The sequence below is a fragment of the Schistocerca cancellata genome, chromosome 2 (assembly GCF_023864275.1).
Source record: "Schistocerca cancellata isolate TAMUIC-IGC-003103 chromosome 2, iqSchCanc2.1, whole genome shotgun sequence".
NCBI lineage: Eukaryota > Metazoa > Arthropoda > Insecta > Orthoptera > Acrididae > Schistocerca > Schistocerca cancellata.
The window spans coordinates 1,071,954,033-1,071,966,399 of record NC_064627.1 but is presented as its reverse complement, the minus strand read 5'-3'; the positions used below and the strand labels follow the sequence as shown (position 1 = coordinate 1,071,966,399).

Here is a 12,367-nt window from a genome sequence, read left to right as displayed (position 1 = left end):
CATGTTGAATTTAGTAAAATTGCTCTAATGTTTGACATACAAATGTTTGACATACAAATGTTTGCGTGCGGTGGGGCCAAAATGCTAAAAAAATTTTGTAGTTGAATGTAAATAAAATACTATGCTTAATTATAAATGTTGCGTCGAGTGATAAAAATTCGTAAAATGTTGTGCAGTGTTTGAGAAGAGAAGACGTAACGTGACTTGGCTGGTGGCGGTCGCGCTTGTGGTCGCAGTCTGTTACTGGCGGCGCGGGATGCAGATGAAGCAGGAGCAGAGCACCCGGAAGAACCGACCACACGAGTGTTCGCCGGCGTCCCGCACATCCTGCTGACGTGGAGGGGAGAAAGCCGGTTGCAGCTGCAGACCTTCAGCTAGGTCCAAGCCTGCGCCGCCTCCAACCTTCACATGGGACAAAAAGAGAAATAGCATGGATTTCAGTACAGTGCTCCACAAAACTGTTGAAAGATGATGCCCTTATACACACTCCTGGAAATTGAAATAAGAACACCGTGAATTCATTGTCCCAGGAAGGGGAAACTTTATTGACACATTCCTGGGGTCAGATACATCACATGATCACACTGACAGAACCACAGGCACATAGACACAGGCAACAGAGCATGCACAATGTCGGCACTAGTACAGTGTATATCCACCTTTCGCAGCAATGCAGGCTGCTATTCTCCCATGGAGACGATCGTAGAGATGCTGGATGTAGTCCTGTGGAACGGCTTGCCATGCCATTTCCACCTGGCGCCTCAGTTGGACCAGCGTTCGTGCTGGACGTGCAGACCGCGTGAGACGACGCTTCATCCAGTCCCAAACGTGCTCAATGGGGGACAGATCCGGAGATCTTGCTGGCCAGGGTAGTTGACTTGCACCTTCTAGAGCACGTTGGGTGGCACGGGATACATGCGGACGTGCATTGTCCTGTTGGAACAGCAAGTTCCCTTGCCGGTCTAGGAATGGTAGAACGATGGGTTCGATGACGGTTTGGATGTACCGTGCACTATTCAGTGTCCCCTCGACGATCACCAGTGGTGTACGGCCAGTGTAGGAGATCGCTCCCCACACCATGATGCCGGGTGTTGGCCCTGTGTGCCTCGGTCGTATGCAGTCCTGATTGTGGCGCTCACCTGCAAGGCGCCAAACACGCATACGACCATCATTGGCACCAAGGCAGAAGCGACTCTCATCGCTGAAGACGACACGTTTCCATTCGTCCCTCCATTCACGCCTGTCGCGACACCACTGGAGGCGGGCTGCACGATGTTGGGGCGTGAGCGGAAGACGCCCTAACGGTGTGCGGGACCGTAGCCCAGCTTCATGGAGACGGTTGCGAATGGTCCTCGCCGATACCCCAGGAGCAACAGTGTCCCTAATGTGCTGGGAAGTGGCGGTGCGGTCCCCTACGGCACTGCGTAGGATCCTACGGTCTTGGCGTGCATCCGTGCGTCGCTGAGGTCTGGTCCCAGGTCGACGGGCACGTGCACCTTCCGCCGACCACTGGCGACAGCATCGATGTACTGTGGAGACCTCACGCCCCACGTGTTGAGCAATTCGGCGGTACGTCCACCCGGCCTCCCGTATGCCCACTATACGCCCTCGCTCAAAGTCCGTCAACTGCACATACGGTTCACGTCCACGCTGTCGCGGCATGCTACCAGTGTTAAAGACTGCGATTGAGCTCCGTATGCCACGGCAAACTGGCTGACACTGACGGCGGCGGTGCACAAGTGCTGCGCAGCTAGCGCCATTCGACGGCCAACACCGCGGTTCCTGGTGTGTCCGCTGTGCCGTGCGTGTGATCATTGCTTGTACAGCCCTCTCGCAGTGTCCGGAGCAAGTATGGTGGTCTGACACACCGGTGTCAATGTGTTCTTTTTTCCATTTCCAGGAGTGTAGGATCGTTTGGGGGAAACATTTCTGATACCTAGATACTACTGTAAACAGGGCATCTCTAAGAAAAAAGGGATTCTACATCTCGCAACTGGTCACTAATTAGTGAAGAAACTACATCTACTTCTACATTCCACTCACCTTACTTTCGGCGTGGGACGGACGGTACGGTACTTATGTTAGCACAATCGCTACACCACCTGTCTCCCTCCAACTCTCCCACCAACTCCCCTTCCCCCCTCCCAAAGACACACTGAACTGTCCCAGTCACCGACAGTAAGTGTGAAGAACCTGCGTTGTAGGACCTGCGATTTCAGTTTTCCTCAATGTAGTCATTTAATGAGACGTATGTGGAAGGATGTAATACGTTACCTGACGCCTTGGGACGGTATTTCACTAGTTAACTTTTCTGACGCACAACAGCTCTCGTGGCATCTGCCATGGAGCTTGTGTTCAAGTCCGTAAGGTTCTCGAGTTTTCTGAACTGTCCAGTGAACGAACGTTCTTTCTCCGCTGAATATTCTCTTTCCGTTCCTTTACTATGCTAATGGTCCCAGGCATTACTTACGAACGGGTCTTACAAGTGTGCTGAAAATACCGTCTGGAATACACTAAAGTGGCTTGCCACATGGTCATATACCGGGTGTCTTTCCTATGAGTCGTCACTTTTCTTTGGTGTTTCGGCATATTTTTACAATTTTGTTTTTGCGATATGTGGCTGAAATCGATCCAAACAATTACTGCACCTCACACCTTTCATGCGACGCCCAGTGTCAAAGCTTCGGTTTGTTTCTCGCTAAAGACGAAATTATTTTTAAGACAATTTTAACTGTCCATTCGATACAGTAGTCCCAGATTAATCTTCTATATTCGTCTTATTGATGTGTGTTAATAGGGACCGTAAAATACTATGAGTAACTAGTATTCCAGCAGCGAATAGGTAGCATTTCCAGGTACTTCCTGCTACCGCCATGTTTTAGCACTACCTAGTCGCTGCTGGAGTATCTGCTACTCTTCAGGTTGTGCTGTCCCATCGGTGAAACTAATGTCGCACTACAGTAACTTCGACCACTACCGAATCGGCACCTAAAATTCCGTTTTAAAAATGGTTTTAGTTTGCAACAGGAAAGAAATCTACGGTTTCCTTGACACTGGGCGACTCCTGAGAGACGTTGTTTTGACTAGTTCCAGCTACACATTGCAAAACCGAAATTGCAAATATCATCCTAAACACCAGAGTAAATGAGTGACAACAGTCAGGAGATATCCCGTAGATGAACTGCAAAAATTACAAATGTATATGGTTTGGTGACCAAATTTGTAGGACCGAATATTCATCAGTTGAAATTGCGTGGGCAAAAAGGTATTAAGAAATTACAATTACATGTTGTGCTCAGAGTCCCGTAATCAACTTTTTTTGTGGTTTTAGGACGCATAACTACAATGGTCATTAGCGCCCAGACTAAGTTAGGAATGCGCCGCGAGGCACAAGGTTAAAACAGCAACTAAAAGGGACAATACTATAAAAGACAGACAGGCAGAGGATTACTAAAAAAAACAGCATAATCAAATGTCAGACAGGTTTGTAAAGTTGATAAAACGAAGAACGCGAGCAGCTGCTCCTGGGTCATCCGCTAAAATGGCATCCAGAGTACATGGCAGGCCAAGATCAAGACGCAGTGTATTTAAATCCGGACAGGGCGTTAAAATGTGGCGGACCGTCAGCAATTGCCCACATGGGCAGAACGGCGCCGGCGCAGCCGTCAGCAGACGGCGATGGCTGAACCGGCAGTGTCCAATTCGTAACCGGGCCAAAACGACCTCCTCCCGCCGCGAAGGGAGTGAGGAGGACGTCCAAGCCGCGGGAAGAGGTTTCAAGGCCCGATGCTTGTTGTCCGTAAGTGCAGCCCAATCGGCATGCCTCAGCGATAAAATGCGCCGACAAATGACCCTGCTACAATCTGATGAAGGGACACGACAAGAAGCTGTCCGAGGCTGGAGGACCGCAGCCTTGGCCGCGGAATCTGCAGCTTCGTTCCCAGGGATACCGACATGGCCAGGAACCCACATAAAGCTAACCGGAGAACCGTCGTCCACCAGCTGCTGAAGAGAGCGTTGGATCCGGTGCACAAAAGGGTGAACCGGATACGGATCACTGAGGCTCTGGATAGCGCTCAGGGAATCTGAGCAGATGACATAAGCAGAATGTCGGTGGCGGCAGATGTAAAGAACAGCCTGGTAGAGGACAAAGATCAGCTGTGAAGTCCGAACAATGGCCATGGAGCCGGTATTTGAAACTTTGTGCCCCGACAATAAAAGAACACCCGACCCCGTCAGTGGTCTTAGAGCCATCTGTATAAATGAAGGTCATATTAATGAACTTCGAACGAAGTTCGACAAAACGGGAGTGGTATGTCGAACCGGGGGTAACCTCCATTGGGAGCGAGCTGAGGTCAAGGTGAACGCAAACCTGAGCCTGGAGCCAAGGTGGCGTGTGGCTCTCGCCCACTCGAAAGGTTGCAGGGATTGAAAAATCAAGGTGTTGAAGGAGGCGACGAAAGCGAACTCCAGGGGGTAGCAGGGCAGAGACATACAACCCGTATTGACGGTCGAGAGAGTCGTCAAAAAAGGAACGATAAGACGGGTGGTCGGGCATTGACAGTAGCCGACAGGCATACCGACAAAGCAGTATATCGCGCCGCTAGGTGAGTGGCAATTCACCGGCTTCAGCATGAAGACTCTCTACGGGACTAGTATAAAACGCTCCGATCGCAAGACGTAAATCCCGATGTTGTATGGAGTTTAGGCGGCGTAAGATGGACGGCCGTGAAGAGAAGTATACGAAGCTCCCATAATCCAGCTTGGAGCGGACGATCGACCGATATAGACGAAGTAGGACGGTTCGATCCGCTCCCCACGACATACTACTGAGAACACGGAGAACACTGAGAACACTGAGGACATTTAGAGAACGGGTACAACGGGCGGCCAAATATGACATGTGGAGACCAGCTAAGTTTCCTGTCAAATGTAAGACCTAAAAATTTTGTTGTCTCCACGAATGGGAGAGCAACGGGACCGAGTCGTAAGGATGGTGGGAGAAACACTTTGTAGCGCCAGAAGTTAATACAGACCGTCTTCTCGGCAGAAAAACTGAAGCCATTGGCGACACTCCAGGAGTAAAGACGGTCAAGAGAACGCTGAAGACAGCGCTCCAGGAAACATGTACTCTGCGCGCTGCAATAGATGGTAAAATCGTCCACGAAAAGGGAGCCTGATACATCAGCTGGGAGGCAATCCATTATTGGATTGATCGCTATGGCGAAGAGAGCGACGCTCAAAACTGAGCCCTGTGGCACCCCATTCTCCTGGCGAAAGGTGTGACAGGGCAGAATACACACGTACCCTGAACTGTCGATCCATTAAAAAGGAACGAATAAAAAGAGGGAGGCGACGGCGATGGCCCCATGTATGCATGGTGCGGAGAATGTCCGCCCTCCAACAGGTGTCGTAAGCCTTCTCCAAATCAAAGAACACAGCCGCGGTCGGGCGCTTCCGCAAGAAGTTATTCATAATGAAGGTCGACAAGGTAACCAGATGTCAACAGCAGAGCGGCGCCTACGAAATCCACATTGTACATTGGTAAGTAGGCGTCGAGATTTGAGCAGCCAAACCAAACGAGAGTTAAGCATTCACTCCATTACCTTACAGACACAGCTGGTAAGCAAGATGGGTCAATAACTGGAAGGCAAGTGCTTGTCCTTCCCCGACTTAGGAATCGGTACAACAATAGACTCGCGCCAGCATGCGGGAACATGTCCCTCAATCCAGATGCGATTATAAGTATGCAGAGGGAAACCTTTACCCGCAGGAGAAAGGTTCTTCAGCATCTGAATATGAATAGAATCAGGCCCTGGAGCGGAGGACCGTGACCGGGCAAGTGCATTTTCGAGTTCCCGCATGGTGAATGGGGCATTATAACTTTCACGATTCGAGGAGCGGAAGTTAGGTGGCCTAGCCGCCTCTGCCTGTTTTCGGGGGAGGAAGGCGGAGCTCGAAACCTCTGCGAAAAAGCTGCCGAAGGCATTGGAGACATCCTCAGGGGCCACAAGGACGTCATTCGCGATCGTCAAGCTAGAAACTGGTGAGTGCACCTTAGTGCCAGATAGCCGGCGCAGGCTACCCCAGACAACAGGAGGAGTAAAACTGCTGAAGGTGCTTATGAAAGCAGCCCAGCTGGCTTTCTTGCTTTCTTTAATAATACGACGACACTGCGCACGTAATCGTTTATAATTGATACAATTCGCCACTGTAGGGTGGCGTTTAAAGGTGCGTAAAGCACGTCAACGAGTACGTAAAGAGTCTCTACATGCTGCGGTCCACCAGGTGACCGGTACGCGACGTGGAGTAGAAGTAGTGTGAGGGATGGAATATTCAGCAGCAGTGAGAATGACTTCCGTGAGGTGTGCGACCTGACGATCGCAGCTTGTGAAGGTTTGATCCTGAAAGGTCGCCCTGGAAGAAAAGAGCCCCCAGTCTGCTTTGGAGATGGTCCAATTAGAGGAGCACGGAGAGGGGGTATGCTGCAGGAGATGGATAACACACGGGAAGTGGTCGCTCGAATATGTATCAGAAAGTGCATACCACTCAAACCGGCGTGCAAGTTGGGTAGTACATATAGAGAGGTCTAAATGGGAATAGGTGTGAGGTGTCCGAAAGAAAAGTAGGGGCGCCAGTATCGAGGCAGACGAGATTGAGCTGGTTGAAAACGTCTGCTAACAGGGAGCCCGTCGGGCAGGATGCTGGAGAGCCCCAAAGGGGATGGTGGGCATTGAAGTCTCCAGTTAACAAAAATGGTGCAGGTAGCTGAGCAATAAGTTGCATCATGTCTGCCCTGGTAACGGCAGATGACGATGGAGTGTAAACGGTACAAAAGGAAAACGTAAAAGTGGGGAGAGTAATGCGGATGGCAACTGCCTGCAGGCCGGTGTGCAACGTGATGGGATCGTAGTAAATATCATCCCGGACCAGCAACATAAGCCCTCCATGAGCTGGGATACCTACCACAGGGGGTAGGTCAAAACGCACAGAGGTGTAGTGTGCCAAGGCAATTTGATCGCATGGGCGTAGCTTCGTTTCCTGGAGGGCTACGACGTGCGGACGGTGCAAGCGGAGCAGCAACTTCAAGTCGGTTGGAGCGAATGCTGCGAATATTCCAGTGAATAAGTGCCATCGTAAAAAAAGGAAGACGAAAAAAGGGGTCACCTCGAAGGCCGCTGAGAGCATGGCTTCGAGCGAGCACTGCCGCCGCTATCAGTAGGCGGACAGTCATCGTCCATTGGTTCTACAGGTTCATCGGCCATCTTGTTAAGATGGCCGGGAGGGGGAGCTTCCTCCGCCGGTGAACGGCCAGATGTTCGGCTACCAGCGGTGCGGCCAGGCGAAACGGATGACGGCCTGGGGCGGCAACCGCTGGGTGGCGCAGGAGAAGAAATGCGCCGTGGCGGAGAAGGAGAACTGTGCTTCCTATGAGCCTTCTTGGAAGGTCGTTTAGTGGAAGTACTGGTCGATGGCTGGGAGTTTGAGGTACGTAGGAAGTCTGCACGGAACGGTTCCTTCTTGAAGGCTGGTGCATCTGACTTCTGGGTCTTCGTCTTGGCAGAAGCTGATGAAGGTGCTTGTGTCTGAGGGGTGACGGGAGGAAGAGGAGAGGTCGACCGGGAGATCTTAGCACTGGCCAAACGGACGACCGTAGTGCTGAAGGTCAGATCGCATGTCTGCGTCGCCACTGTAAGCAGGCTGTTTAGGTTTTCTTATTGGTAACCGCCACGTAGCGCTCTGTATGAAAAATCACTGCCTGTGCTGTGTGCAGCCTGTGGCTAGTTTGCATTGTTGTCTGCCATTGTAGTGTTGGGCAGCTGGATGTTAACAGCGCGCAGCGTTGCGCAGTTGGAGGCGAGCCGCCAGCAGTGGTGGATGTGGGGAAGTGAGATGGCGGATTTTTGAGAATGGATAATCTGGAGGTGTGTCCATCAAACAGTACATTTGTAAGAATGGATGTCTTGAGCTGCTATATATATTATGATCATTAAGGTAAATACATTGTTTGTTCTCTATTAAAATCTTTCATTTGCTAACTATGCCTATCAGTAGTTAGTGCCTTCTGTAGTTTGTATCTTTTATTTAGCTGGCAGTAGTGGCGCTCGCTGTATTGCAGTAGTTGAGTAACGAAGATTTTTGTGAGGTAAGTGATTTGTGAAAGGTATAGGTTAATTTAGTCGGGGGCCATTTTTTTGTAGAGATTTTCGAAAGTCAGTTTGCGTTGCGCTAAAATCTACTAGCAAATAGCTTGCGAGCTGCCGAGGTGGACACTTTCTCTTTGACCCGAATTTCCTATATACAGCGTTCTTCCTTGTAGATGGGACAGTCGCGGGAGGACGTTGCATGGTCACCCTGACAGTTCACACAACGAGGAGACTGAGGTGGACAGTCACCCTCATGGGCATCCCTGCCACAAGTGACACATTTAGCCGCATTAGAACAAGACTGGCGAGTGTGGTTAAAACGCTGACACTGGTAGCAGCGCGTAGGTGTCGGGACATAGGGGCGAACAGAAATAACCTCCTAGCCCGCTTTGATGCGCGACGGCAGCTGAACACTATCCAAGGTCAAGAGAAGTGTCCGGGTCGGTACAAGGTCATTGTTGACCTTTTTCATGACCCTAAGGACAGCGGTCATGCCCTGATCAGCGAGGAAAGACGATCTCCTCGTCAGTCAATCCGTCGAGTGATCTAGTATATACCACACCACGAGACGAGTTCAAAGTGCGGTGAGCCTCCACCCGGACAGGGAACGTGTACAGGAGTGTGGCCCGAAGCAGTTTTTGTGCCTGAAAGGCGCTCTCAGTTTCTAGTAATAAGGTACCGTTACGCAACCTGGTACAAGACTTGACAGATCCGGCTATGGCATCTACGCCCTTCTGGATAACGAAAGGGTTGACAGAGGAAAAATCCTTTCCCTCCTCAGATCAAGAAACTACGAGGAACTGTGGGGCAGGCGGTAGTACTTTTGTCACTGGTGGCTGGTCAAGTTTCCGTTTTTGGGCAGAAGTCGAGAGAGAAGAAGAGAAATTCATTGCAGAGGAATCCTCCATGATTGCCAGCGTCTCCGATGGCGCGCTCCTTCCTTGTGGGGACCCTCTCAGAGGGCACTCCCGCCTTAAGTGAATGTTTACACCTCAGGTCACACCTCCCGAGAAACGGACGAAGGGACCAATCGGCATGGTCGGAAGGTGGCAGCTCAGGCAATCACCCCCTCCCTGGGCCTGGCCTTTACCAGGGGGTACGTGCGTGCCTTACGTGTCTACCCAGGGCGGGCAATTACGCGTTACTCTGTCACCGGCTACGCGTGCGAACGCGTGGGTCGGCCTTCAGGCACGCACAGGGAGGAAGAAGAAGGGAGAGAAAGGACAGACTGTCTCGGAGGCAAGGAGAAGGAGGCAAGGGAAAAAGTAAGTAAGACAGTGATATGGAGAAGAACAAAGAAAGGAACCAACTAAAAAGAAGAAACCAGAAGAAGTGAAAAACCAGAATGACCGCAAATATAGGTCGTGTGAAACGTCCCCTTAGAAAAATTATACATGACTGTGCTTAAACTGACAATATTTTTAGCGCAACGCAATCTGACTTTCAAAAATCCCTACAAAAGAATGGCCCTGACTAACATTAACCTATACGTTTCACAAATCACTTACCTCACAAAAATCTTTGTTACTCGAACTACTGCAATACAGCGAGCGCCACTACTGCCAGCTAAATAAAAGATTCAGACTACAGAAGGCACTAACTACTGATAGGCATAGTTAGCAAATGAAAGATTTTAATAGAGAACAAACAGTGTATTTACCTTAATAGTCATCAAAAGTCGTAATATATATAGCAGTTCATGACATCCAGTCTTACAAATTTCAGAACTCCGCCATTTCTCTCCCCACATCCACCACTGCTGGCGGCTCACCAACTGCGCAACGCTACGCGCTGTTAACATCCAGCTGCCCAACACTACAATGGCAGACAACAATGCAAACTAGCCACAGACTGCACACAGCACAGCCAGTGATTTTTCATACAGAGCGCTACGTGGCGTTACCAATAAGAAAACAAACAGCCTACTTACACGCGGAACCGTCCGTCTCCAGACGCAGGCGCTAACTACCCCCTTCAGGGGAAGGGACTCCTTTTAGTCGCCTCTTACGACAGGCAGGAATACCTCGGGCCTATTCTAACCCCCGGACCCGCAGGTAGGCTGTCATCAATTTGTAATGTAAAGGCTGTCTGGGAACTAACTACCTTAGCCTGTAAGTCAAATACGATAAAACTATTAGAAAAATTTAAAACGTCACATTTTACATTACTTCTCTACAAATCACCCTTCAGATTCAAGTATTTTTCATGTCTCCTAAAGAGTTAACAAATTCACTCTGCATGAATCATCATTTCAGTGTAGCGAGCCAGAACACCTTCGCTAAAATCAAATCACTGAAAGTCTTGTCACTTTTACAAGTGCATAAAGAGGTGGAAATAAGTTAAGCCAGTTCTACAGGTCAGTTGTCCAGTGAGGTTCCATTTTAACAGAGGCAATAGTTCCTTTTTCGGCGTCGGAGTGTGGCAGAATATTATCGTGCAGAGACCACCACCTGTAGTTAGCAAACCTCGTCGGTAGTTTTGAACTGTGCTATAGTTTTCTTAATGTCTCATTTACTCCAGTGCATTTCATTCTTTTCTTGTAGCACCGCTAACCACAGCCCTCCGTCAACGTTCCCTATGCTGTTGTTTCCACGTACCCAGTGGCAGAACCTTTGGTTGCTGTAAGAACCAAAGTTTGTATCAGACGTGGAAGAATAGGCAGACTGATACTTCAGGCGAATTCTCATGAATGGTAGATAAATAGAGTTGGAGTCCCAGTCTGCTGTACATTTTTTTGAAATTTCAGACTCTTTGTCCTTTTAGACTCAAACACCCCCAGTGTCTGCATACTGAGAGCTGCAGAGCTGGCACCAAGCAACATCTCTTGTTCGTTGTAGAAGTTAGCATCACACGACATTTTTCAGCCATCTGCTGAATGTACTGCATATCCAAGTTACCAGCTTGCCACAGGAAGACGTGAGAGTCCCATTTGTGGTTGCTGAGTGGTCACGGAGAGCAGAGGACAGATTCTACACTCTTGGTATCCAGCTTTCAAACAGAGCAGACTTATCTCTTGGGAGGCAGAGCGTCTGGCTCTGCACTCTAAGGCAGGCCAGCAGCAGAATTTTACGTTAACTGCCACCTCTCCTATTCGACTGCATTATCCTGCAACTTCCTCCCCAGGGCGAGCCGCATGTAGCCCATCTAATGAAATATACGTTATTTTTGCAGAAACGTCTACTACTTTATTATTATTAATATTATTTTTACTTTCTGGACTTCCACTGAGTCCTGACTCCTTTACATTCTGTACGGATCCATTCAAGTTACCAGTGCATTTAATCCATGTACCACACTATACTTCAAAATTTATCATAACACATTACATAAAAAATGCAAACAAAAGCCTTTTAGCATAAAAAATCATAACCTTTCCAGCAGACAATTTTTGTTTGTTGTGCCAAACGCTATAACTCTCCATAATAAATCAACTGTTTATGAAGTGTGTAGCCACATCCTAACGAGAAACAAGTTTCATAGACACATGAATCTGCTAAGTCACGCGGTATTCAGTTTTTCGAACCCAGTGAGCGCGAAACTCACTGGAAACATTCTAAGGCATGTCAGAATTCGTCCGATATTCGAGGTATCTTTATATGCCTCGTTTGACCAGTTTATGCGAGATCATTGCTTATGGTAGGCCACTTCTGTTTCGACGAGGGTTAATCCTTTTTTGATGCGCTTCACTCATCACATTCAGTCTACACACGGAAGGTATTAAATTTGTTGCCAGAAACTATTTTAGAATGGACCTCACTTGGCGGTATTTATAATTTCTAGGATTGTCTGGAACAAAATACAGGAGAACAAGAAGCTATGTGCAGAACGAAATTTTCACCCTGCAGCGTAGTGTGCGCTGATCTGAAACTTCCTGACTGATTAAAACTGTGTGCCGGACCGATAGTGACTCGGGACCTTTGCCTTTCGCGGGGAAGTGCTCTAACTTCTTAGGTACTCAAACACGACTCACGACCCGTCCCCAAAAGGTCCCGAGTTCAAGTCTCGCCTCGGCACACAGTTTTAATGTGCCAGGAAGTTTGAAGAAGCTATGTGACTTTCTGGCTGTCATCTCAAAAAGTGCTGTGTGAGTCAGTGTAGTAAATGTAAACTGAAGGTGGAGAGGTGAAGGAAAGATATGAAATCACTGCTGTCAGCTGCATTTCGCGGAATCAGCAGTGACGATTGAAAATTTATACTAGAACAAGATTCCAACGTGGGAT

The 12,367-nt window shown here is 49.0% G+C and overlaps 1 protein-coding gene across 1 annotated transcript in view; it reads right to left on the bottom strand.

Annotated features, from left to right (window-relative positions):
• Positions 1-240: 240 nt before the first annotated feature.
• The window catches only part of LOC126161161 (mucin-4-like), a 36,920-nt gene continuing 24,793 nt past the window's right edge, over positions 241-12,367 (bottom strand). Inside the window, exon 4 of the mRNA XM_049916963.1 lies at positions 241-402. Within this exon, the coding sequence (XP_049772920.1) occupies positions 241-402 (162 nt within the window). The remainder of the gene's footprint in view (positions 403-12,367) is intronic.